The sequence below is a fragment of the Onthophagus taurus genome, chromosome 7 (genome assembly GCF_036711975.1).
Source record: "Onthophagus taurus isolate NC chromosome 7, IU_Otau_3.0, whole genome shotgun sequence".
Lineage (NCBI taxonomy): Eukaryota > Metazoa > Arthropoda > Insecta > Coleoptera > Scarabaeidae > Onthophagus > Onthophagus taurus.
Window position 1 is genome coordinate 8,700,469 of NC_091972.1, and position 25,686 is coordinate 8,726,154.

The 25,686-nt window shown below is 30.8% G+C and overlaps 8 protein-coding genes across 13 annotated transcripts; 4 read left to right on the forward strand and 4 right to left on the reverse strand.

The window, feature by feature from the left end:
- Positions 1 to 1,808: 1,808 nt before the first annotated feature.
- On the reverse strand, positions 1,809 to 3,602 carry LOC111424490 (protein CDV3 homolog). 3 transcript variants are annotated; one of them, XM_023058037.2, is made up of 4 exons: positions 3,472 to 3,602; positions 3,190 to 3,408; positions 2,658 to 3,064; positions 1,809 to 2,590 (listed from the first exon to the last, which is right to left on the reverse strand). In XM_023058037.2, the coding sequence occupies exons 2-4, from the start codon at positions 3,358 to 3,360 to the stop codon at positions 2,449 to 2,451; spliced, it is 720 nt and encodes a 239-aa protein (XP_022913805.1). In that variant the 5' UTR covers positions 3,361 to 3,408; positions 3,472 to 3,602; the 3' UTR covers positions 1,809 to 2,448. The 3 variants fall into 3 exon arrangements, with proteins under 3 accessions (XP_022913805.1, XP_022913807.1, XP_022913804.1); XM_023058039.2 differs by having other exon boundaries at positions 2,658 to 3,061; positions 3,472 to 3,566; XM_023058036.2 differs by having other exon boundaries at positions 3,190 to 3,506.
- Positions 3,603 to 3,808: 206 nt separating this feature from the next.
- On the forward strand, positions 3,809 to 7,347 carry LOC111424488 (homeobox protein TGIF2-like). Of its 3 annotated transcripts, none has more exons than XM_023058033.2 (3): positions 3,809 to 3,948; positions 5,262 to 5,871; positions 5,952 to 7,347. In XM_023058033.2, exons 1-3 carry the CDS (start codon positions 3,903 to 3,905, stop codon positions 6,238 to 6,240), a joined length of 945 nt encoding a protein of 314 aa, XP_022913801.1. In that variant the 5' UTR covers positions 3,809 to 3,902; the 3' UTR covers positions 6,241 to 7,347. The 3 variants fall into 3 exon arrangements, with proteins under 3 accessions (XP_022913801.1, XP_022913802.1, XP_022913803.1); XM_023058034.2 differs by having other exon boundaries at positions 5,967 to 7,347; XM_023058035.2 differs by lacking the exon at positions 3,809 to 3,948 and adding an exon at positions 4,421 to 4,797.
- Positions 7,348 to 8,858: 1,511 nt separating this feature from the next.
- On the reverse strand, positions 8,859 to 9,605 carry LOC111424582 (putative gamma-glutamylcyclotransferase CG2811). 2 transcript variants are annotated; one of them, XM_023058178.2, is made up of 3 exons: positions 9,306 to 9,605; positions 8,996 to 9,245; positions 8,859 to 8,934 (listed from the first exon to the last, which is right to left on the reverse strand). In XM_023058178.2, exons 1-3 carry the CDS (start codon positions 9,481 to 9,483, stop codon positions 8,892 to 8,894), a joined length of 471 nt encoding a protein of 156 aa, XP_022913946.2. In that variant the 5' UTR covers positions 9,484 to 9,605; the 3' UTR covers positions 8,859 to 8,891. The 2 variants fall into 2 exon arrangements, with proteins under 2 accessions (XP_022913946.2, XP_022913945.2); XM_023058177.2 differs by having other exon boundaries at positions 8,859 to 9,245.
- Positions 9,606 to 9,938: 333 nt separating this feature from the next.
- LOC111424515 (26S proteasome regulatory subunit Rpt2) lies at positions 9,939 to 11,585 on the forward strand. Its single transcript, XM_023058068.2, has 3 exons — positions 9,939 to 10,046; positions 10,143 to 10,443; positions 10,507 to 11,585. Exons 1-3 carry the CDS (start codon positions 10,044 to 10,046, stop codon positions 11,517 to 11,519), a joined length of 1,317 nt encoding a protein of 438 aa, XP_022913836.1. The 5' UTR covers positions 9,939 to 10,043; the 3' UTR covers positions 11,520 to 11,585.
- A 551-nt stretch (positions 11,586 to 12,136) lies between these two features.
- LOC111424609 (uncharacterized) lies at positions 12,137 to 12,692 on the reverse strand. Its single transcript, XM_023058217.2, has 3 exons — positions 12,600 to 12,692; positions 12,419 to 12,540; positions 12,137 to 12,361 (listed from the first exon to the last, which is right to left on the reverse strand). Exons 1-3 carry the CDS (start codon positions 12,690 to 12,692, stop codon positions 12,166 to 12,168), a joined length of 411 nt encoding a protein of 136 aa, XP_022913985.2. The 3' UTR covers positions 12,137 to 12,165.
- Positions 12,693 to 12,746: 54 nt separating this feature from the next.
- On the forward strand, positions 12,747 to 13,737 carry LOC111424608 (RNA polymerase III subunit F). The gene is made up of 2 exons (XM_023058216.2): positions 12,747 to 13,157; positions 13,223 to 13,737. The coding sequence occupies exons 1-2, from the start codon at positions 12,747 to 12,749 to the stop codon at positions 13,712 to 13,714; spliced, it is 903 nt and encodes a 300-aa protein (XP_022913984.1). The 3' UTR covers positions 13,715 to 13,737.
- LOC111424607 (Leucine-rich repeat 47) lies at positions 13,726 to 17,126 on the reverse strand. The gene has a single exon (XM_023058215.2). It carries the CDS (start codon positions 17,001 to 17,003, stop codon positions 15,765 to 15,767), a length of 1,239 nt encoding a protein of 412 aa, XP_022913983.2. The 5' UTR covers positions 17,004 to 17,126; the 3' UTR covers positions 13,726 to 15,764.
- On the forward strand, positions 17,045 to 24,580 carry LOC111424606 (nuclear pore complex protein Nup133). The gene is made up of 9 exons (XM_023058214.2): positions 17,045 to 17,361; positions 20,221 to 20,348; positions 20,405 to 21,466; positions 22,122 to 22,384; positions 22,446 to 22,761; positions 22,820 to 23,088; positions 23,132 to 23,278; positions 23,330 to 23,531; positions 23,589 to 24,580. The coding sequence occupies exons 1-9, from the start codon at positions 17,261 to 17,263 to the stop codon at positions 24,494 to 24,496; spliced, it is 3,396 nt and encodes a 1,131-aa protein (XP_022913982.2). The 5' UTR covers positions 17,045 to 17,260; the 3' UTR covers positions 24,497 to 24,580.
- The last annotated feature ends 1,106 nt before the right edge of the window (positions 24,581 to 25,686 follow it).

Consider the following 25,686-nt stretch of genomic DNA (forward strand, 5'->3'; position numbering starts at 1 on the left):
GTGTTAGAAAGCTTAATCTAAGCTGACATTAATTTTTCAAACGACATTGTATTTACAATTTTGTGGAATTGATAAATATTTTGGATTAATTTTTTGATGTAAATGTGTGACATTCCATTTCATCAACTAGTCTTGTAAAGTTAGGTTTGTAATTACCGATACTTAATCGAATTGATGCCATTAAATGGTCATCAGTCAGAGAACTTCTAAATTGCAATTTGATGTTTTTCATTTGAAAAAACGCTGCTTCACATAGATGAGTGGAACCAAAAACTGCAAATATCCTCATTGCCACCGATCTCAATAATGGATATTTTTCTTCTGGTAATAAATTTTAAAAATAATTTTCCCTATTAATATATAATTAATTGTGAAAGCTGCACAAGCACGTGCAGCTTTCACAATTATATCCGATTGTATTGTTAAAATTTGTAACTGTAAAGCCGTTGAATTCAATTGAAAAGTATGAAATAATCTCGTTATCGAATTCTCCAAAAGGAAATGAAATAAATTCAAATATCGGTTGAAGATGATTGAGATTTGCAAATAACCTCTCAAATTCTTGATTAAAAATTTCCAGTTCAGAACAAAACATTTCAATATTACATTCACCAGTAAGTTTAATATATTTTTCTAAATATGGAAAATATTTAAAATTTTGCCTTTTTAATTGTGAAGCGAAAAGTTTTAACTTTGCTTTAAAAGCATTTACCGAACTGAACAACTCAATCATATTTTTTTCTTTTTCCTTGTAATAGGGCCGTTAAGTATTTTTTTTTATTGGCTTATTCGATAGTTTTTAAAATTTTTTTTTTATTCTGACGCTTAGTTTTTCCAAAAAAAAAATAATAATGTTTGAAACTACAAGGCGCGAACTCCAAAGTACGTCACTCAGATTTGAGCGTATAAAAATCAATAAAATTCCTGGAGAGAGACAATGCTACGAATCTTATGCGCTAGAAGAAAACGGAAGCGAACGTAACGTCTGTGATTTCTTTCTTGTTACTTAAAACGTCATCTGGAGTCGGGGGTGAGGAATTTTAAACTTTTACATTAATTATTGCAAAGATTAAACATTTTTCGAACGTGAAAACGTTACTAATCCGTCTAATTTAATTTAGATTATCGATTTTCTGAAAGACGGTCTTTATAATCGATTGACCTTAACGGCCCTATTGTAAATTAAGCGAGTTGTAATGGCCCATAAAATCCGTAAAATGAATAGGATTTTGAAACAAATGTTGCTGTGTGGTTAATTGATTTTTTAATTAATTTTTTTGGTTTTCTTCTTAATTCGGTGTTTACCCTGTTATCGATCATTTTCATAATTTTCTGCGAATTTTTTAGTACACGTTTTAAATTAACCTAGCAAATTATCAATAAGGACTGCAATCGACCGTTTGCCCATCCCTGTTCTAGCTTGTTTAATCCTACGGTTGCAGCATTCATATATTGCGAGTTATATAAAATTCCTGGTATAAGATCTTGGTTCTTAAAGGGTTAAGGTGCCTTTAGTGCGAGGGAGATTTGGTGAAACGGAGATTCGTCTGATTGGCTGAAGATCACGTGACGCCAGTACGTTGAGGATACATCTCTGGCAAATACCCTGCGCAGTAAATAGGTTTCGTGACAGTGTCACTTTCCCTCCTTCAAATCTCCCAATACCCACATACCCAAATTTCCTTCGTACTAAAGGCACCTTTAGTTCTAAGTTAAAATGGTAAAAATGACAGTTGACAGGATGTTGATAAACTATTTCTTGTTTGATTTTATTTTTTACCACAACAGCAATAAATAAATCGATAAAGGGCTTTTTAAATATTTACTTGTACTTAAAAAAAGTCTAATTCTGATATAAATTACATTACTTTTCTCTCAAAAAAAAAAAAACACAAAATACATAGTAAAGTATAAGTAACAAATGTTTCAATAATTATTATTTTAACACTGCCGCTTTGACACTTTCTGAGCAAAAAAGTAATAAACCTTAAACAAAATCGATCGAATAAATGTTATTTTATAGGTACACATCACCTCACTATTATAAGATGTTAAAAATAAAAAATAGTAATAATAATTCGTAAAAACCAATCATCATCAAGCGTACTAAATAAATCAAGAAATAATTACATTAAAAAAACAATAATTTTACAATGTTTACCAATTTCACATGGTCTTTTTTAATCATTTAATTTTTCTTTTTTAAATTTATTTCATACACACATTTTTTTTTGTTTTTGTTATGCACATATACGTATATTCACGTGTATAAGGTATATGCACACATGTATATACACATACCCACGTATATATACGTGTGTATGTTTAGTTCTTCAATGATGGAAGAAAAATTTGCTTAAGATATTCTGTCCTGTTGTTGTTATGGCCACTAGCTGATGTCGATTTAATCATAGTAGTTGGTTGTTACGTCTATGTACACTTAGGTCACTAGCTATCGCTAAGGGTGTTGTAACGATTACCAAGCGCCAATCGAGGACCTTGACTGCTCGCTAACTTTGTTTGCTCTACATGTCTGTAGGAACTCGCTTTATTATGAGAAACTACCTCAAATGAACCTTCATTACGACCTCTGAAACAAAAATAAGAATCAAAAATTATTTTTTAGAACTATATTTTTAGTTATGTCAAAATCAAACCTTTTATCAGATTTTGATCCAGCAAATGTAGGAAATTGCTCTTCATTATGAATATCAGGAGCAGCCTTACTTCTGCCACGGACTTGATGTAACGGCTGTGGTTGTTGAACATTTCTTAAGCTAGGGGGTACATAGGCGCTAGTACTAACAGCTGCTGGTGGTTCTGGAGCTTTTCTAACCTCTTTTTCAGGTTGTACCTCAACCGGAACGACTTCAATTCGTTTCCACGGGCCGACCTTCTTCTCGACTTCGTTACCGGATTCATCGTAACGTTGTTGTTGTTCACCGTTGTTCTCACCGCAATCGATTGTACCATCACCGTTCGAATTGATAGTGAGATTTCCGATTTTTAAACCAGTGTAATCTTTTTTTTCTTCCTCAAATTCCTTCCATTCATCTTGTTCCTGCTTATTTTTTAAAAAACAAAGAAAACAATAGATTTATACATTAACGAAGACAACATGGCTGACTTAACCTTATTTTGACAGTTTTTTGATTAGGATTTATTAAAGGTTTTTTTTTCTTTGCTTACCGGAACGGGATCGACGCCTTCTTCACCTTCGGGGGGTCTTTCTTTTTTCGCTGGTTTCTCAATTTTCTTTGTATCTTCCAGCTTTTTAGCTACTTCATCGGTCGTGGCAAATTTCTTCGTTTTTGACTTTTTCCTATCCTTTTTAGCGAAGAAATCGTCGAGATCGGCCATAGTAACGGCAGGTATGAAACGAAAACGGAGTTGAATAAGAACGCTAAGCTGGTAGCACAAGGAACGAAAAACGGATAAAGAACAAATTATAAGATGACGACGACAAGTTACCAACTGAACGTGACGATGCTGCCACCGCTACTGGCAAATATTCCTGGATTTAGCACCTGTAACTTAGGAACGGAACCAAGAGGGCATTCATTTTAATTTTTAGAACGTACCCTTTTTCTCCGGAATTGTTCAGGATATATTTAAATATCTGGATAAACATTAATATTAACATTATTAATTTATTTGGATCATCTTTTTATTTTGTATGATTTCTAATTTATTTATATTTTCATTAACATTTTGCGCTAATTTGCTTAATCGAACTTCGCTCCTAATTCGCTCTATATTTGAAGTGGTAGGGGTAATTATGTATTTTTTCCAGAATCACATATAATTTCTTTGAAGTTTTGTGACTAACTTCCGTTGAGTTACGCGCCTGCGTCCACCATAGTAATTTCGTTTCCTCAAGCGTTTTTCTTACAATTTCATCAATGCGCATGTCCAGCGGCGAATTCAATTATGTTCATCAATTGCAAGGTAATTATTATTTTGATTAATAGTTAATTACGTTTTATTTAAAGAAAATCGATTAAATAATGTTTTTGTCGTGAATTGACAGGTGAAATTTTTTACTATTATTTATTTCTCCTTTTATGGTTTTTTATTATTCATTCAAATAGCTTTATTGTTTAAATTACTGATTAATTTAATTTATTAAATATTATAAAAAATTCAAAAATTATGGAAAATATGACATTGTATATTTGTTTATGTTTGTTGATGACATCTATCGGATTTCTTTTGAAGTGCCAATTCAAATATTTTTAATATTCCATATTATTTTTATTAATTACTAAAAATGTTTTCTTTTAATTCGCACTCTTACATTTTTAATTTTATGTTTTATAAATTAGTCTCGAATTTCTATAAATTTAATTAAAAAGATATAAAAATAATAAAACAACAGCGTTCTACATTATCGATGGTGTTAGAAGCGTCGGTCCGCCGAAGTCAGTTGTTTGACCGCCATATCAACTGTCATATTCGGTAGCACGCGTGATTCGACTCAAATTTCTTGAATTAATTTATAAACGTAGTGTTCGATTAGAAGCTGGTGACAACGTAATTAACGGAGAGTTTCATTAAAATTGCGTCTCGACCACGATTTACGAAGAGTTTTAGCGGTAGTGAAAGAGAAAAAATTCCGGACGTCGTTCCCGCGATATAAACAAATAACTTTTCTCTTAATGTTTTTAGTGGTGAATTATTCAATAAAGGTGCGATATTAATTTTCGGTGGGAAAAGAGATTTCCGGCGAGCGCGGTTACGTAAATTCCAAATCTTTCGCGTTGACATTTAAACTGTCAATGATGAAGATTAAACCTCGTAAGTGATTTTTGAAAGTTATAATAATGACAGCAAGTTTATAGACGAAAACCTAGTGTGATTTATTATGAATGCCGATTTTAAATACTTTCTATTTCGATTAGTCACGTTTTTGTAGTTATAATGGTTTTAAATTCGGCTTGGTTAGCGTCTCCACGAGGTAGCCATAATCAGAGAACTGTCAAATGTCATCTGTCAGTTCGTGTTTTAAAATAACTTTATTAAAGTTTACCGCGCTTTTATTTGTTTATTACTACAAAATAAATCATCTTTAATATTAAAATAAAGTTTTTGTACCCCACTTTTTCTTATAACCCCACTCTTTAAGTTTATATTTAAGTTTTTATTGATTCTAACCTCAAAATTAGAATATTTAAATTTGAAGTTAAGTCAACAATAACTTGTTGATATTTTTTTTTTTACATTAATTGTTAGAAATATAATTTAATTTGTTTTTTTATTAGATCGTGATCGATTCCAATCAACAAGTAGTACGGATGAAAATGAATCCGGTTCGGAACAAGAAGATCACGAACAAACCCTCCAATTAGCAAACATTGCAGCTCATGGTGTAGGACCTGTCCGAAAACGGCGGGGAAACCTCCCTAAACATTCTGTAAAAATTCTCAAACGTTGGCTTTATGAACATCGTTACAATGCATATCCAAGCGATGCAGAAAAAATTACTCTCTCTCAAGAAGCAAACTTAACTGTTTTGCAAGTATGCAATTGGTTCATAAATGCTCGGCGGAGAATATTACCAGAGATGATTAGACGCGAAGGTCATGATCCTTTACATTACACGATTTCGCGTCGAGGAAAAAAATTGGCTGGTGGTGGTCCATTGGGGCCCGATCAAGCTCATGCTAGTTGGGATGGTGAAAATCCCGTTGGGGGGAAAAGGATTCGATTGGAACATGATTATGAGGATGGGATGACGTTGTTGTATCGTTCGGAAGGTGATAGTCCAAATGAATATGAAAGTTCAAGTCCGAGTGAAGAGGAGAAATTTGCGCCGTGGCAAACAGTTATTCGATATGGATTATCAAAAGAACCGCATCCAGCGAATAGAGGGTAAGCATCCAAATCAATGAATTTAATTATTTTATATTTATTTACAAATTTTTTAATTAAAAGATGTTAATACAATGTAGGATTACTTTTCACAGGGCACCTCAAGAAGAGAAAATCGTTTCAACAGCTGAATATTGGAGTGCCCCACATCCTCAATTGGCACATTTACCTCAATTGCCTCATCCACTAACGAATCCGAAGGTTCAAGTTGTTCCTGCGCATCCAGTAAGTCCTTTATTGCCATCTTCGCCACCACCAACGCCGCCGGAAGGTGAAGATAAGGATAAATTTAAGTGTCTTTACCTGCTGGTTGAAACCGCGGTTGCTGTGAGGCAAAGAGAAAAGGAACAGGAGGATGTTCAGGTATAGCGAGGGCGGATCAAGTAAAGAACATTGCAGGTTTAAATTTAAAAGAGATTTAAAAAAGTTTAGAAATAAAAATTGTGCCTTCAACAGGATATTGCTCAAGGACAAGATATTTGCTTTCGTAGGTTGTCACTTTTATTTTAATCCCTTAAATTTAAATTTCTTGTTTTGATATGATTTTGAATTTAGGGATGTTATTCATGTGTTTAGTAGTTAATTCGTACAAGGTTTCATTAATTCTCGAATGTGTTTGGTTAAGTGAATAAATTTTTCTTTATGAGAAATAAATAATCACGTGTATTTTTGGTCTGTGTATGTTTTATTTTTGAGAAATTAATTAATTTTATGATAGAAAAAATGGTACTTAGTATTCTTATTTAAATTTGACCTTAATAATAATACATACATACATAGATCCATAGCGATGGTGATGAATTTTAAAATTGTTAATGAAAAAAAAATATTTTTTTAAAAATTTGACTGATAAGGGATTGAAATCGCAATAAATTTCTTTACTACCTGATTCATTCAGGCTATCACTTCCCTTAAATGTACAACATAACATTTCATAGTGATATTTATAGTGTGTTGTGTGTGACTCATTTTTTAAGAAAATAAACATAATATTTTACTAGTAAAGTATAAATAAACGGCCATTTTTTGAGTGCTCCCTTATATTCTTATTATCAGTGCTCCTTATATCGCGTGCGAACGTTTAAAAATTGATCTTCCTTTGTAAAATTTATGTACAATACCTGAAAATCGACAAATTATTATAGTTTTCAAGTTATACTATTTGGGCACAAAAATGTTTCTGTTTTTAGAAAAACTTTAAATGTTTAATCAAAAACAAATTGTATGTGAAAAATTACGATGTTATTTACAAGAAATAAATAAAAGTAGAATCAATTAAGAAAAAGCGATCGAAAATCAAATTTATATTTAGTAATAATAAATTTTTATACAAAACTCTAGGATTATTATCGATAGATTTTAAATGAGAAATGTTCACTGCCATGAAAAATTGATTCTAATACAAATTGGAGGTTGGATTAATTAATTGTAAATTTTCATGTTGAGTTTGATAATAAAAAAAACTTATTAAAATAACTGACTTTTATTATTTATTCTGTTCTGAAACATAGATGTTAGATATATTAATAATATCAAGTTATAAATTATAGGTTGATACCCAGCGAAATACTATAAGTTAAGGATTGTGGAAGATATTAACCAGGGCAGGCCAATCAGAAGAAGGATAACAGTCAATAAGTTAATTTACAACTCAGTGGGATTGAATTTACATATCATCAGTATCATCATTAAAAATTGAATATTGGCAGCATTACAGAGAATCCCTTAAACATAAAAACTTACTTCAATGTTGTTGTTGGTTTAGGTAACGCGTAACCACAGAGAGCTATAACCCAAGGAAAAGGATATCAAGGAGTAATGATAATGTCTTTTGTTAATGAATCCAACAGAATATTTCATACTCAGAGTATGTTTTGTAGCGTAACCGCACAGATCCGCCTCGCAAGAACTGATTTCTTAGCCAAATGATTGTGAAAATTATTCTGAAGCTAAGACTTCTTTAGCGAATGTTATTGCTTTCGCCCATCCTGGTAAAAACGCTCAATTAAAGATAACTTCAGATGCTTATAGTTGTTCTATTGGAGCAGTGTTAGAACAGACTGTTAACAATTTTTCTCAACCTCTTACTTATTTTTCAAAAAAACTAAAATCTAGATTGTTCTGGCCAAGAATTCTGATATTTATCACTGGACAAAATCTTATGTCAAATGTCAAACTTCTAAAATAAACAAATATCCAAATCACCTGTCTAACAGTTCAACATTTCAAGAGGCCATTTTGAACATATGCATATTGACTTAATATTACAGATAGTTGATGGACAGAAACATATCCTCTTTTGAACATTAAATCTACTACTATTGCAAAACCTCTTTTATTATTTTTCACGTTTTGGTATTCCTCACACTATTACTCCCAATCAAGGTTTACAATTTGAATTAGAACTGTTTTCGCAATTCAATAAATTGTTTGGTTCTATACAAATTAACTCTTCCTTATACCACCCGCAATGCAATGGTATTTTGGAAAGGTTCCACTGTTCCACAGAACTTTGAAAACTGCACTTATTGCTACAGGAACCTTAGATCGTTGAAAACATGATCTTCCAATCGTTCTACTTGCTCTCAGATCTTGTTTAAAAGACTAGTTTAGGTTGTGCACCTGCAGAGCTAGTTTTTGATCAACCATTAGGACTCCCAGGTGAATTTTTTAGTAAATCACATAGTATTAATAATAATTATAGGTTTTAATCTTTTAAAAAATAGCTTTTCAAATAATTTCGAAATTACTGGCAACAGAAATAGGACACTTCCTCAGATGGCTTTCCTGGTTTAGGAATTTCTACCTACAATAATTAATTTAGAATCTGTTTACATGCTAAAGACAACGTTTTGATCAATACATTGCAATCAAATCTATCCCTGAGTTTGATTTATTACAAAACATCTTTAATTTATAATATATAGGCTAGGTAACTATTCTAACCCCAAAGGACTGTTTATTATCTATGTCTTAAATTCAAAATAAACAATAAAATTTCTATTTATTTCAATCAAAATTTATACAGGTCCATTTAAAAATTCTTCCACAGTAAGATTTTCACTAAAACAATAACATTTAACGAATTTCGTTTTTATAATTATCTCCTGCACTTCTTTGATACCTTTCAACATATTTCAATCCATGTGCTCCTTTGCTATCATAGCATTCAAATGTATCTTTCTCAAGTAATTCAGATTTAAATTTTTTAATAAAATATACCCATACTTTATCTTTTTTATTTTCATCGTTATCATAATAAACATCTTCAAGTTGTCTTTCATACCAATTTGGATGATCTTCTAATATATCCAAATTGGCCAAAACGGTTTCATCAACTTCATAAACTTCACCTTTTACATTTTTACCATGTCCTAAATAAATAAAGGTATTTTTATAATTATGAACTGTTTTGTTGGAGTTAGTTTTCCTACCTGGGCTGTATAATAAAAATGGAATGTTATATTGACTAGCGATAATTAAAGGATATTTAATTAGTGTTGTTGCGTTAAAAAGAAATTTATAATAACCACCATCCTTTGAAAACCAATGATGATTAGGTTGACCACTTTTTAGGGTTCCATAAACAAACACTTTAAATAATTTACTCATTTTGTCTTTATGGAAAATATTGGATAAATAGAATATTAACAAAATAATCAGCAGAATGGACTAAAACAGTGTTATCTTGCGTCATAACTTATGTTTTTGAGGTTTATGGTTATTGAGGTTAGATTTAAAATTTAATGGAATAATAATCATTAAGGCAAAATCAAGGTTACTTATTTATTCATTTATTACAAAATTAATTTAAAATACACTTAATTAACATTTTTAAAGAGATAGAAATAATTTAAAAATAAGTTTATCATTAATAACGCCATCTGTTATTAATATTTTGAACATTAGTGATATTTTATAGTAATTTTTTTTAATGAGTAATTAATTAATATCAAAATTATTATTTACATTATAAAATAAATTACTAATAATATTAAAATAATTAAAATTAAAAGAATATAGTTATATTAAATTCACCTTCAAAAATAGATATTTTCGCTACCAACATAACAACAAAAAATAACTCTAAAATCCATTTCATTTTTCGTGGATGACTCGATAAATTTGTTTTTCGTCTAAGGTTGTCAAATAAACTTGTTAAACGTTGTACGATGGTAAGTTATCAAAATCAATTAAAAGAAACGCGACTTTATAATCAAATAAACCAGCATTTATCGAAATAATAACTTATGAATGATATTAAAACATAGGGACAAAGCCAATCAGGTCCGGGAGGCAATGATAAGAAAGAAGAGAAGGATAAAAAGAAAAAATATGAGCCCCCAATTCCCACTAGGGTTGGCAAGAAGAAAAGAAAAACCAAAGGTCCGGATACAGCCTTAAAATTACCTGCAGTGACCCCTCATACACGATGCAGATTGAAACTTCTAAAACTAGAACGCATCAAAGATTATTTGTTAATGGAAGAAGAATTTATCAGGAATCAGGAGAGATTAAAACCACAGGAAGAGAAGAATGAAGAAGAAAGATCTAAAGTTGATGACCTAAGAGGTTTGTTAAAAAAGATAAAATAAAATTTTGACAGCTTACCTATTTTTTTATTTTTTATTTTAGGGACTCCAATGTCTGTTGGAACCCTTGAAGAAATCATTGATGATAATCACGCGATTGTATCAACATCCGTCGGAAGTGAACATTATGTTAGCATTCTTTCATTTGTAGATAAAGATCAACTTGAACCTGGTTGTTCTGTTCTATTAAACCATAAAGTCCATGCTGTGGTAGGTGTTTTAGGCGATGATACTGATCCAATGGTTACAGTTATGAAACTTGAAAAAGCCCCTCAAGAAACCTACGCCGACATCGGAGGTCTTGACACTCAAATTCAAGAAATAAAAGAATCAGTTGAACTACCTTTAACTCATCCGGAGTATTACGAAGAAATGGGTATTAAACCACCAAAAGGAGTTATTTTATATGGACCTCCTGGTACTGGGAAAACTCTTTTAGCAAAAGCAGTTGCAAATCAAACCTCAGCAACATTTTTACGTGTTGTTGGTTCAGAACTTATCCAAAAATATTTAGGTGATGGGCCTAAATTAGTAAGAGAACTATTTCGTGTCGCTGAAGAGCATGCCCCATCAATAGTCTTTATCGATGAAATTGATGCAGTTGGAACAAAAAGATACGATTCGAATTCAGGTGGTGAAAGAGAAATTCAACGAACTATGTTGGAATTATTAAACCAGCTGGATGGTTTTGATTCACGTGGGGATGTTAAAGTTATTATGGCAACAAATCGCATTGAAACATTAGATCCTGCACTTATTAGACCGGGACGAATTGATCGAAAAATTGAATTCCCCCTGCCTGATGAAAAAACTAAAAAACGCATCTTTAACATTCACACAACCAGAATGACTTTAGCTGAGGATGTAAACCTTCAAGAACTTATTATGGCTAAAGATGATTTGTCAGGAGCCGATATTAAAGCTATTTGTACTGAAGCTGGATTGATGGCTTTACGTGAAAGAAGAATGAAGGTTATGAATGAAGATTTTAAGAAATCTAAGGAGAGTGTTTTGTATCGTAAAAAAGAAGGAACTCCTGAAGGTCTTTATTTATAAAATAATATGTGTGGCTCTTTTTCTTTTTAATTAAACAATTTGATTAATAATAAAATATGTAATTCTAACATATATATACTTTTATTTTAAATCTGATTTAGAACAGCTACATTTATCCAAGGTGGTAGCTTAAGAGAGCTCAAAATAGTTGTAATGTTGATTATCGTAACCCACGTGACCTGTGTAATATTGGTTGCATATCTCAATATGTATGTTGACAGCTGATTGTACGTTATTGATGTGATTGTCGTACGCTTTGTGAGTTTCCGTATTTTCTTTATATTTTTTCGAAACAGTTCTTTTTAGAACTATCGTTGTTTCTAGCGGTAAATCAATAAACAAATCAAACTAACCACTACTTTCAACATTAATTTCAATCGATGGGTACACTAAAAATTATTTTAAATAAAAGAACAGAAAGTTAGACCTTTTTATATATTTAAAATTTTTTTTTTATTAATATATATTTTAAACTAAAAATGTTTAACCAATCTGTGATATTGGTTGCATACTTTCGATGATGACGTTGGGTACGATAATTAACACACTGTAGTTTAAAAAACTAGAAAGTGGTTATGCGAACTAACTTAAAAATAAATAACACAGCAGAAGAGTAGACGTTTAGTTGGATTTAAAAAGAAATTTATTAATAGTCAACATTTAAGTTATATTTCTTTTGTAAACACTTAATAAATTCATCAGATTCGCGATTTTGATTACTTGTTATTTCTTCTATACATCCTTCTAACAATGATTTGTCCTTACACATAACGCATAACCCTTTCCGGGTATTTTTCAATGATTCCTCTTCGACAGCTTCTTTTTTCATTAAGATTCTTGCTCTAAAATTGAAAAATTCAGTTGTATTTCATTGGAATAAAGGAATTACTCTCACGTACTTTAAACCTCCTTTAAATCGCCCCATTAAAAATCCATTCTTAAATCCATCCTTATAACCTGCATCAAAATATTCCTGAAAGTTTTTATCTCTCCCTGCAGAAAGACCCTCTCTAAACCCAGCCTTTATTAAGAAAAAAAAGCAATAAATTAAAGCTTTAAACAATTTTAATTTTAAAAAACCTTTTTATTATCTTGAACAATTTTATTCCAATCTAAATTAATATCAGTTTCGGTCATATTGACAGTTGAGGTTATGTTGACATTGTTTGACATAACCTATAAGTTATTTCCAATCAACACATTAATAAAAGTTAAAATAAAAAAACCATGGAAGTTGGGGAATCCTCAACGAATCAATCCCTTGAAACTAAAATAACCGATTTAGCTAAATCAAAACCTGATGGAATAACAAACAGTGATATTGGAAAGCATATTCCAGACGTTGAGGCTCAGATTTGGGCGAAAGCGGTGAATAAATTACTTAAGAATGGGACGTTGGAGTTGTTTCAAGATAAAAACCAACTGTTTTATAAATACAAAGATCCCTCAAAGAAAACTGTTAATAAAGGAGCTGATAATGAGGAAAAAGTAGTTTATAAAATCATCGAAGAAGCGGGATGTATTGGGATTTGGATTCGAGATATTCGATTCAAATCCAATTTAAATATGACGCAATTAAATAAAGTTTTAAAAAGTTTGGAAACAAAAAAGATTATTAAAGCTGTTAAATCAGTTAGCGTAAGTTATTTTTTCTGATAAGATGTTAATTTTAAGTCAAATTTGATGAAATTGATTTTTTTTAGGCTGGAAAGAAAAAAGTATACATGTTATATGATCTTGAACCTGATAACTCAGTAACAGGAGGTGCTTGGTATCAAGATCAAGATTTTGAATCAGAATTCGTCGACGTTCTCAACCAACAGTGTCATAGATTTTTATCTGAACGACTTGAAGAAGCTTTAAAACAAGGCGGAGGTCCTTTACTAGTTCGAAATAGAAGTTACGTGTCCATGAATGATGTTCACAAATTTATTTCTGAACTTGGTATAAGCAAAGTGCAGCTTACCGTTGAAGATTTAGAAAGCATTTTATACACCTTAGTTTTGGATAATAAAGCTGAACGAATTTTGAATCCAAAAGGATTATATTTGTATCGCGCTGTTAATAGTTTTCTTAAAATGCCAGGAATTGTTAAAGCTTCCTGTGGGATTTGTCCTATTATTGATCGGTGTGCAGAAACTGGTTTGATTAATCCAAAAGCTTGTACTTATTTAAATGATTGGTTAAATGAATAAAAATAAAAGAATATGTTTCAAAAGGTGTTTTAATTTTTTTAACATTAATATATTTTGAACATTTTAAAAAGAGTTAAGACACAAATGGTTTTTCACTTCTAATTATGAAAAAGTCACGTGTTATTTACATAGCAAAAGTTACAATATTAAATATTTTAACTTTTTTTTTTAAATATCAGAAAATAAATAAAAATTTGTCGTTTAACTAGAAATATGAGGATAACATGTAGGGTAAATCATACAGTTATTGGACAGCCCAGATTTATTTTTCAAAAACAAGAACTTTGCCTAGATTTATGTATCACGGTCGATTGTTGGTGACGTAAAGTTGACGTGTTAAGTTAAGCTGAACATCGTCGGTGCTAGTGCAAGTCATTTTGCTAAAGGTTTTGATAAAGTTTGTGTTTTTTTTTGTGAGGTTGATTGTGAAACATTAAGTTATAAAATTATGATTATTATTCAACTTTAAAATGTAGTTTATGGTTTATAGAATGGTACAACATAATTAGTTTTGCGTTTCTAATCTAAAAGGGTAAAGTGTTCCAATGTCCAATACCTACATTTAACATTCCTACTTTTGCTTATGCCTTATTATTCCTTAAAGGTTACCAAAAATTGTCAAAAGGCGATCATATGATCCCAGACACAAGTTGATGGCGATTCAAGAAATGTAGAAAGGTAAATCTTCTTTAAGAGATTTTATATAATGTGCCCAAATCAATACTTGATTTTAAAATCAAACATCCAGGGCATAAAGAGAGTTTTGGGCCTTGCACCGTTTTAACGAGGAAACTTGTTTAGTATATTGAATAAAGGGGATGACTAATAGAGGTTTCCTAGGAATAAAGAGAATATATGTATTAATGAGCGTTCAGAACTTTCTGGAAGAAAACCCAAGGAGAAATTCCTTTGCAAATAACAAACCAGGAATTGGTTGATTCAAAGTATATTTAAAACGTCATCCTGATATTACTATTAGGACCTATAACAAACTGCAAATAGAACTTGTAGCTCTGTATCCAAATGCAACTAGAATAATCCAACCAATAGATGTGGCAGTATTTAGGCCTCTTAAAGTTGCATGGAGGAAATAAGTCCAAAAGTGGTATGACATACAATTACATTTGCACCAATTTTGGAAGCTGCAATTGGGGTTATACATCCGCAAACATTCATAAATGGATTTAAAGCATGCGGTTTATATGCTTTTGACTCCAATGCACTGGATTATACAAAATGTTCAGGCACAGTTTTTCATTTGTAAAAATTTTGGCGATTTTTTCAGAAGGATGCAAATATTACGCATGATCAGGATATGATATAGGTATAGCGTTGATGGCGACTGGAATAAAGAAGATATGATCCCTGAACAAGCAAATGATAATATTTGAATTGAATGAAATTCTGATCACTATCAAGGTCCAAAGGAGCATATAATTGCAAATGTTACTCAAATGTAAACGATCAACATTCGTTTAGCGATGAGGACACCGCAACGAGTTTAGTCAAATCAATTAACCGACCCGATGTGAAACAACAGGAAGGCGACAAAATACAACTTGGAGGATTGGATGAAGATGAAAAAAGAAAATATATCCTAAATAAGCGCGTTGTGTGTATAATCAAGTTTCAGCAGTAATGTATTACAATGAACATATGTCCAATAACTGTAACATTACCGTCCAATGACTATTATAAGTGTCCAATGACTGTACTTTTTTGCAATAAATAAAAATTATAATAATTATAAAATTTTAATATTAATATATATATTAATATTAAAAATGTTATTGGTGCTTTCAGTATTATCTAAGAAATCAGATAAGTAACTATTCATGCAAAATGATCACTATTTTTTAAGAAAGAATCATTTAAGAAAATCCTTTAACTGTCCAATAACTGTATGGTTTACCCTACTTACATTAAAATTACTTGAATGATGGTCTATCTTACAAAATAATACATTTTATAATCAATCTTCTATATTACGTATTAACATAAATGTTTAATCAGAAATTAACATAATTATTTAACTAAAATCAACCGCATCCTATCTAGTAATAGCTATTCTTATAGTAGCACATTTTACAGAGCAATAATAACAATCTATAGGGATAACATTACGTTCGCCTGATGATATAATATGACTACTAGCAATTTTATGTAAATGAATAATACCATTACTGCGCATATAATTTTCTAAACAAGGTTTTCCACAAGGACAATATTTAGCTGATGATAAATAACGAATTAGTGTACCAACTAAAGTTTCTGGAGTATAATATAATCTTAAAGATAAAACTCTTTTTGCTGCATACTCTTTTAAACTACAAACAGGTGACAAGGGTTTAGGTATATTAATTATACGATTATCTGATTGAAAATCATTATCACTTAAATCAATAAAATTTAAACGCCAGCGCCTCACACAACCAGGTAAAACACTTAATTTATTTTTTGAAGCCATAAAACATTTTAGGTTTAAATTCCCGATACCAGATGGGAGAAATTTTAAATTATTTTTACTTACATCTAAACTTTGTAATTTATACAATTTAATAATATTATCTGATAAAAAATTTAAATTATTATTACTTAAAATTAGTGATTGCAGAGTATTCGATAAACAACCACCAAGCCAATTCCAATCTTTAGGACCACGATTTCCAAAATTGTTATTAGATAAATTTATTTGAACTACATTAGGTAAAGTGTTAAATTCTGGAGGAATGTATTCTATATTATTATAACTTAAATCTAAAACTTTCAACATATTTAACTTCAAAATACCTAAATCAAACCCACACCTATTAATGTTTCTTATTTCCAAACACTCCAAAGTACGTGGAAAACCACGAATGGGGTATTGCCCTCGACTTGTAATAACCATCTGCTTCATCGGAATATTCTTCTTCCCAATTGGAACAACACTAACAGTTTCAAACGACATTTTATCAATATGTTTATTTTCAATCGCACATCTTAAAGTATGCAAAAAGCTTTTTAATTGGACACTATTCGCTTGTATTTGAAGATCATGACCTGGACTTTTAAATTGTATCGTTACTTTTCCTTCCGATACAAATTTAGTGAGCACCGCTTGTATATTGCCGTTAACATCATATTTCGTTCCGTTTTTATCTTGAGATGTAAAGAGAATAATACAAAATTTGGTTCCTTTCGGTACTTTGCAAATAGCAAGGGTTGATTTTACATGTTTCGATCTCGATTTTATCGCCAATTCGGGCAGCGCCCTATTCACCACACGGACTTCACAAGCTATTTTCATAGCGACAACACGTAAAATTGGCAACGAAATAAAAAAAATTTCTTGTGTGTTGTGTTATTTTCAATAATATTATGACCGGGAAAAAAATTGGATAAAGAGACATCTAGAGTTGACATTAACAGTTAAATTTTAAATGTAGTCTTAACGGTGTCAATAAAAAAACATAACCTCAAAATATTTTAATCTAACGTGTTTTCTGTTTTAATATTTTTAAATAATAATATTGTGCGAATTCATGTGAAAACATCAAATAAACCATGGAGAGAAGTTTTGCGGCGTCGTTTTTAAGTTCTAGAAGTCCATTTTCACCGAAAACACGTCCGATTGATTCAAGAAGATCTGGGTTTAGGAAATCATCGTAAGATTACTTTAAAAATATATCTATAGCAGAGGGATAAACAGTTGTATCTTTAATTTTACCCAATATTGAGTAAATCACCAATATTGGTATTTTGACAAAAAATCGTAACTCTATGTTTCTTGATTACTTGTTATTGTATTTATGAAAAGCTGTTGTAATTATTTATGCTCAAAGAGCTTGTTAAAGCTTGTACAAGAGGAAGAACCTTTTATGTTATTTTTTATTTTATTACATGTGTTTATATTCATATTTATTATTTCATACATTCATATTTTTGTCCACCACTACCTTATAATACAGGGCCATACAGGGCATATGATACAGGATGATTAATATAAGAACTGACACAGAGCAGAGACATGTAGAGGACAATAAATTGAGATGATTTAACGCAACTTATCTCTATACTAAGTTGTACCCCTGAGGAGTTATAGGCCTTCAAAGTCGGGTTTTAAATTTTTAAAACATTGAATATCTTTGTAATACATTAAGCTAGAAAAATCAAATTTGGTATACATTATGAGTGTACCGAGGGTATTAATTGGTAGCAAGTTGAAACCAATTGAGGCATTTGATGGACCCCTAAATTTTGACAGATTTTTTTAACCTTTTTGGTGAATTTATTACATTATTACCTCATTTCATGTGGAATTTAATTCTAAACCCTTTTTTACTCTTTTTATTTTTTAAAAAACATTGTCGTTTTCATAAAAAAACTCAAATAACTAAAGACACGTATTTCGTTAATGCTACTTAAAATCATCGAAAATTCAGTAGTCGGCTGTGAAATTGTACGTCAAACTTGACAAATAGGTTATAAAATCTTGTCGTCAAATAACTTTATAACCTATTTGTCAAGTTTGACGTACAATTTCATAGCCGACTATTGAATTTTTGCGTATTTTAAGTAACATTAAGAAATACGTGTCTTTAGTTATTTAAGTTTTTTGTGAAAACGACAAAGTTTTTTAAAAAATAATAAGAGTAAGAAAAGTTTTAGAATTAAATTCCACATGAAATCAGGTAATAATGTTTATTAAATCCGCTAAAAGATTAAAAAAATCTGTCAAAATTTGGGGTACCATCACCCTTAATCAACCCTTTGAAACCCCTCAATTGAGCTCAATTTGCTACCAATTAATACTCTTGGTACACTCATAACGTATACCAAATTTAGTTTTTCTAGCTTAATGTGTTACGAAAATATTGAACTTTCAAAATTTCAAAAAACGTCAATTTAATTTAATTTTTTAGGACTTTCTAAAGGTTTGACATTAAAAAAACATAAAAAAAATCCTTTTTTCGTATGATTTAAGCATAAATTAATTAATTTTCGTAAAAAAACCGTGACGTTTCATAAAATTGACATTTAATTTTGACAAATTGTTGTGAAGTTGGATACAGTTGGTAACATGGAATTTGTGTCACATTGACGTTTAAACTTTATTCAAAAATTTATTTAAAAATAGTATATTTATATGAGCATTGATGAGCATATAATGAGGGTTATTATTCACGAAGGTTAAGTTTATGTCACGAGCGTAGCGAGTAAAAATAAATAAATAAAAATTGTGCTTTTATTGTCCCAGTACAGGGTGTCCAAATTTCGATGGGTTTGCAGGGTATCTCAGTTATTATGAAAGATACAAAGTTGCGGCTTTCGCGAACCTGAGCTACTTTTTTGTGAAACTTACAGTGGCGCAAACCAAATTTTCATAACCCTCTTCGTTTTTGATATACAGGGAGTGTTTGAAATTTACGATTTTCAGACACCTCCTGTATCTCGGCTATCCGGAAACTCAGTAAAAAACTAAAAACGGATTCTAATAGATTTTTTCACGTGGAATCCAATGGTGCACGTAGAATTTTTCTAGTCATCACGGTTTTTGAGTTATAAACACAACCCAAATACTGAATACTCAACTTCTAAAATACTTAACTCTTTATAACTCACAAACCGTGATGACTAGAAAAATTCTACGTGCACCATTGGATTCTACGTGAAAAAATCTATTAGAACCCGTGTTTACGTTTTCGGATAGCCGAGATATAGGAGGTGTCTGAAAATCGTAAATTTTGAAACACTCCCTGTATATCAAAAACGAAGAGGGCTATGAAAATTTGGTTTGCGCCATTGTAAGTTTCACAAAAAAGTAGCTCAGGTTCGCGAAAGCCGCAACTTTCTATCTTTCATAATAACTGAGATACCCTGCAAACCCATCGAAATTTGGACACCTGTACAAAATTATATTTGTTTTTATATCAAAATCCTCTAATATTCCTTTTAAATTAATTATTTCTTGTGCTGTTACAGCAGCAGCCATGAATTCGGATTCTGCAGTTGATAAAGCTACACATTTCTGTTTTCTTGAAAACCAATGCACTAAATTATTTCCATAAAATAATAGTTCGCCACTGATACTTTTTCTATCAGATTCCATGCATTTAGAGATTCCCTCAGCTAGACATGCTGTATATATAAACCTCACTTTCCAGTATTCCGGTTCAGAAAAGCTGTGGGTATATCCAATTATCTAATATTCCGTCCTTTTCTTATTGCATGACCTAACATTACTCTTATTGTACTTGTTCTTGCCACAGGGGCATATATAGATTTATAAATATCGTCTTCTTTTAGTAGAAGTTCTCTAGCCACTAATCTTGCTTTATTTGTGCCATCTTGTTTTGTCTTGAATATTATAATTACAACTTCTTTTACTGCAAGACGATTTATCAAATTCTATACAATAAACGTTGTTTTGCTCATTTCTAAAAAGTTTGTATTATGGAGATACGATTGTTTATCTCGCCCCTTTAGATATTAAAATAAATAATTGTAACTATCTGTTGATTTAGGCGTCTCAGTGTTTCCGGAAAATCTCAGTCTATTAATCAAATTTTATTAAGGTCTCAAAATTATTTTGTTGAAAGTTATGGGCAATCTTTACCGGTTTTAATCACAGAAGCTTTAACATTTTCCGAAAGTAAGTTTTTGTCAAATAAAAATGTTACTTTTAATACAAAATGTATTTATATTTAGGAACTACACCAGTTTCCGCAAATTTATCCGACAATGGTTATGTTTGGTTAGTTTGTGGTCGACGAGTTTTAATTTGGCAATATCGCCAAGCTGTACACCATGGAACACCTCAACGTAAAACTGCAACAAATCAGTGTATTGAATTAAAACTACCCCAAAGCGATTTGGCTCATAAAGCCGAATTAGTTTCGGTTTTTATCGCACCAAATTCAAATGTAGCATCGTGTATCGCTTCATCTCCGGAAGGTGTTGTGAGATATTGGCCTTCGATAGCACACGAAGGGGTTTCTATTGAAGAATGTGTTGACCTCCAAGGGCAAGAGTGCGACAGCTTAATTGAAACGAATGGTTTTGGTTGCGTTTTAGTTACAACAACTTGCACTACAGTTATACTTCAACCACAAAATAACTCAGGAAGGCACCAATTAATTTGTAAAATTTTAAAAATGCCCAGTGGGTGGTTAGGTGGTATTGGAAAGAGGATGTCTTCATTGATTTTTGGCCCAATATCTTCCGAACAAACAGCGGAAGCAAGAACAGTGAGAGTTTTAAAAGTTGAAATCAACGAAAGATCGCGTTTTGTATTTGTTTTAACCGGACACACCCTTCATAAGTGGAAATTGAATTTGGATGAACCTGAACAATACTTATTCGCTTTAGATTTGAATATTTTAATTACAGGGGAATGTTTCGGAAATTTACTCGATAATTACAATAAAAATCAATCAAATGCTGAAATATCAATCATTGATATTCAGGCAAATAAGAAGTATGTTGTACTTTTAGTAGCAGGAGCTCAAACAAATATTTCACCACAAGTGCATTATGCTTTAATTTACATTGATTTATACGCCCAAACTCCCCCAGGAGATGTCTCAAAAGTTTCCATTTTAAAGATGACGGGAACTTATCGTGAATCTAATCCAACTGATCATTTATTGTATCGATTAATTTTAATCGATTCGAGTATATATATTTATAATAAAAGACACGTTCTTGTTGTTAACTCCATGGATGAATTGGATGTTTTAGAATTTTCATCACCACATGATTATTTGTTATGTAAGTTAATAAATTTAAATATTTTCTTCTTCTCCTGATCCTTATTCCTCCATCCACTTCTTCCACTGTCTGCTAAAGTCTTTCCTCTCTCAACTTCAACGTCATCTTCTGCTATTTTTTCTTCCTACATCTTTCTAGACTTTTTTACTATAGTGTTATATTCCATTCTAATTACGTGGGCGTTCCAGTTTAGTTGCTTTCTCTCTATTTTGCTGATTATCTCCTCTTGATCTACTCCCAGTCTTATTTCCTCATTCCTTATCCTCTCCCACTTTGTCTTCCCCATTCTTTTCCATAAAAATTTCATTTCCATTGCTGTAATCTTTCCTTGTTGTTTATCTTGGAGTGTCCTGGTATATGTTAATATTGGGACTGCCATCGAGTTGTACACTTTCAATTTTATCTTTATTGTTACATTTATGTCTAAATCTATTGGTCCATCTTGTTATATTATACTGTCCAAGTACTCATATGATGTATTATGATCCGTTTTATCAAATTCGATTTTTAGAATATCTTCAGATTTTATTTATGAACCCCAAAATTCCTATTACGGCCCTGTTGATGCCCCCTAAATTTGTTGTCTTCGTTGTTGACGAAAATTTAAATATAAGATTCTTTATTATAATAAATAAATTATTTATTTGTTATTTAGGTGGTAATATTTGTGTAAACGTCCCCATATTTTTTACGAGAAATCATGGTCTCGTTTCAATCTGCAGTAATGATAGAGACACAACAAATTTAAATATAACTACACAATCTTATTCGGCATTAAACGAAACTGCTCAAAACGATTCTAATACAGCTGGGAATTTAACTTTGTTCAATATTGATCCAACTGAAATGTTACAAACATTTAAGGATATTACAGGACAATTAAAAACCGCTTTTATTTATCATGTCCAAAATCAACAGGTAAACAAAAAACGTTATTAAAGATGATTTAATAATAAATAAATATATATTTATAAAATAGATGGCCGCAAAAGAAATTCTCGATGAAATTTTTAATTATGATAGAATGTCATCAAATAATTATACAATGGATCAACAAATTGTTGAGGTTTGTATAGCAATGTTAAATGATTGTCCAACTGGCGATCCGCGCTGGCATAATGAAAATGTTGCATCTGGGTTGGGAAGTTCTTATTCAATGCAAATTATTATACAATTAGAAGATAAACAAAAAGCGTTAACATTGTATTATAAATTTCTAAAAGAAATGGATATTTGGAATCGATTATCTTATGTTGTTGAAAGAGAATCAAATATCTGTACTACTTACGTTTTGGGTTAGGATAATATCATGGTGGTTTTAACACCAAAAATAAATTTATTTTGCTTTTGTAGGAGAATATTTGGAAAAAGTAATAACAGCTTTTATCTTAAAAAGTTATCCAACAAACGAGATTTTAGAAAAAGCCGTTGAAAGAGCCGTTAGAAACATCGAAATCGATGCGGAAAACGGACTCACCGCTCAAGATATTTTTTATAAAGATGTCACTAAGGTTTATAAAGGGTTACAAGAAATTGTTTTTTATTGCGAAGATATTGTAAATTCGGTTATGAATCCAACTGAAATTGGAAATATTATTGTTAAATCGAATGAAATTATTTTGGTAAGTAAAAAGTAAAAAATATGTTTCTATAATTGTTTTTTAGACCGTTTTAGATCAAGTTTTATTTCAACGACAATCAAACGCTTTACAATTTACTCCCAACGATGAAATTTTAAGAGAAAATCCTGAATATATACCTTGGACTGTAGCCAGTGGACCTGAAGGTTTATATGATGCTTTAATAACTCAGGTAAATTTTTATTATTTCAAAATCAATAATTACACTAAAATTTCTTTTTAGCAATCGTTAACTTATAATTATGGTATAAAAAATACTTCAGCAAGTTCTTTACATAATACAATGTACGATCAACTCGTTTATTTAATTGATATAATACTAGATGGTCGTAAAAATCATTTACAAAGTGTAAAGGGTACAGAGAAAGAACAAATATTATTAAAACACTATGAAAAAGATCGTCATGCTCTTATATATCCATTTGGTTTGTTTAAAAGATTTAAAAGATTTTGCAACAATTAATTTCGTTTAAAATTTTTAGTTGTTGAAAGGCAATGGGATAGAGCTGCTTTATTAGCAGAAAAATACTTAGATTTTGAAACAATGGTAACAATTTGTGAGCGAACTAAAAATGAGCGAAGATTAGATGATTACATTGATAGATTTACTGATGAAGGATTCCCTCAATTTCTTTTAACTTGGTACGTCCAAGAAAATAAACAAGCTGAATTGATAAATAAATGTAAATCATTAAGAGATGGTAAACATTCTAAAGTACTTTCAAATTTTCTTACTGATCATCCATCTTTATCGTGGATACAATTAATAAACAATGAGGATTTTTCAAAAGCAGGAGATGTTTTGCAACATTTAGCAATGCAAGAAAATGAATCATTATTGAGACAAAAAACAATGTTATCGCTGAGTAAATTATCAAAATTAGCTTCTACAAATGATTTTGAAGATTCTGTTATGAATATAAATAGCGCTCTCGAATTAATCGAATTACAAGAAGGTATTCCAGATTATGTTTTGCAACAATTTGGTTACGACACGTTAAAACCGTGCGTTATTTCGCCGATTAAATTAATTCATTTGTATACTTGTCCTGAATATAATGATGCGACTGAATTAGAATTTAAAAAAGCTCTGGATATACTACCATATGTTGATCAAGAAGTATTTGAAGAATGCAAATTGGAAATTTGGAAACGAGCTATTTTAAGAGATTCATGGAATGAAAAGAGTTTGGAATCACCATTAGAAATTTTACAGAATAAATTATTTTTTAAATTAGGTGATTTTACAACAATGTTAGGTTCCGATTTAAATTCGGTTCTTCCTCCAATCGATGTTCTTTGTGAAGACGATGGTTTGCAGTTGTTACAAAAACAGAAAAGTTTTCAGTTTTTATTAAAAATGGCTTATGAACAATTTTCTCAAATGTAAAAAAATTTTGATTTAATTTTGTTTTTTTGAAAGAAATGTCAACTTAATACTTAACGTAAAATTAAATAAATGTTTAGATTATGATTTTGTTACTATTTATTTCCCTTTAAAAATTAGAGATCATTTTTATTTGAATGTATAAGAATATTGTTAGTATTTTATAAATAGATGTGGTAATTCTTTTTAATACAAGCTATGTGTTGTTTTGAACAAGCATGTAATTTAACACCAAATAATTTGCAGTTACTAAGTTAGAATTAAGTTTGGATCGGAGCGGAGCGAACTAAGTGATGTTATCCACCCCAATTTGACGGATAATGAGGTTGATAGAAAGAACCATACGCTATAAGAACCTGGACGCTATAATTTCGAACTGTGCCTTGTCTACAGGGATTCCAACATAGTAACTTTCATAAAAATAAATGATCACATCAATGAAGTCACATTATGGTGGATTCTATGTCACAAAGACATAGAATGGCCAAAGAGGCAGATTTATTGAACCCTAATCTGCCTGTGGACTACAAAAAAGCCACTTAAAACAGATAATTAATACATGGAATGTCTCAAAGGTAGCCTTGCCTAACTATTTTCTAAGTTAATAGCAAAACTGTACGGTATTCAATTTATGTTATGTACATATATGCTCTTTTCAATTTTCTGGCCTCTTTTGTCTCCTGCTGAGCTCTAATGTTAGCTGGGGATATTCGTCGAATTGCAGTGCGCTTGGACTTATTACTAGGTTTAATAATTGTATCATCTGTAATATTCTGGTATATCCATCGTTAAATATACTAGTTGCAATATAAGATGCTGTCTCAACTATTTTTGCGCCACTGTAATATACTTTTGAAGTCATAGACCAAATGACAGCGTTTAAGCTTTCGTTGTTATTTTGAGTATATCCTTCTAAACAGCGTTCTTGAACATACTTGCATATATATATACTTGAACATCTACAGGAATTGAATTTTTGTATTCATAAGACTACAAAGTTCCAGAGGCATTCGTTTTCTAGTATGAACAAAAAGTAACTTCACCGAATGGACACTTGTCGTGCTTTGCAGTTGTGGCTTTTCATCAGCAGATATTTTATGCTAATATGTTGCCCATATCGCGTTTTTTATTGTTTCACCTGATGTGTTAATACTTCATCTAATTGCAAGTCCGTAATAAACCGTTAGTTCATC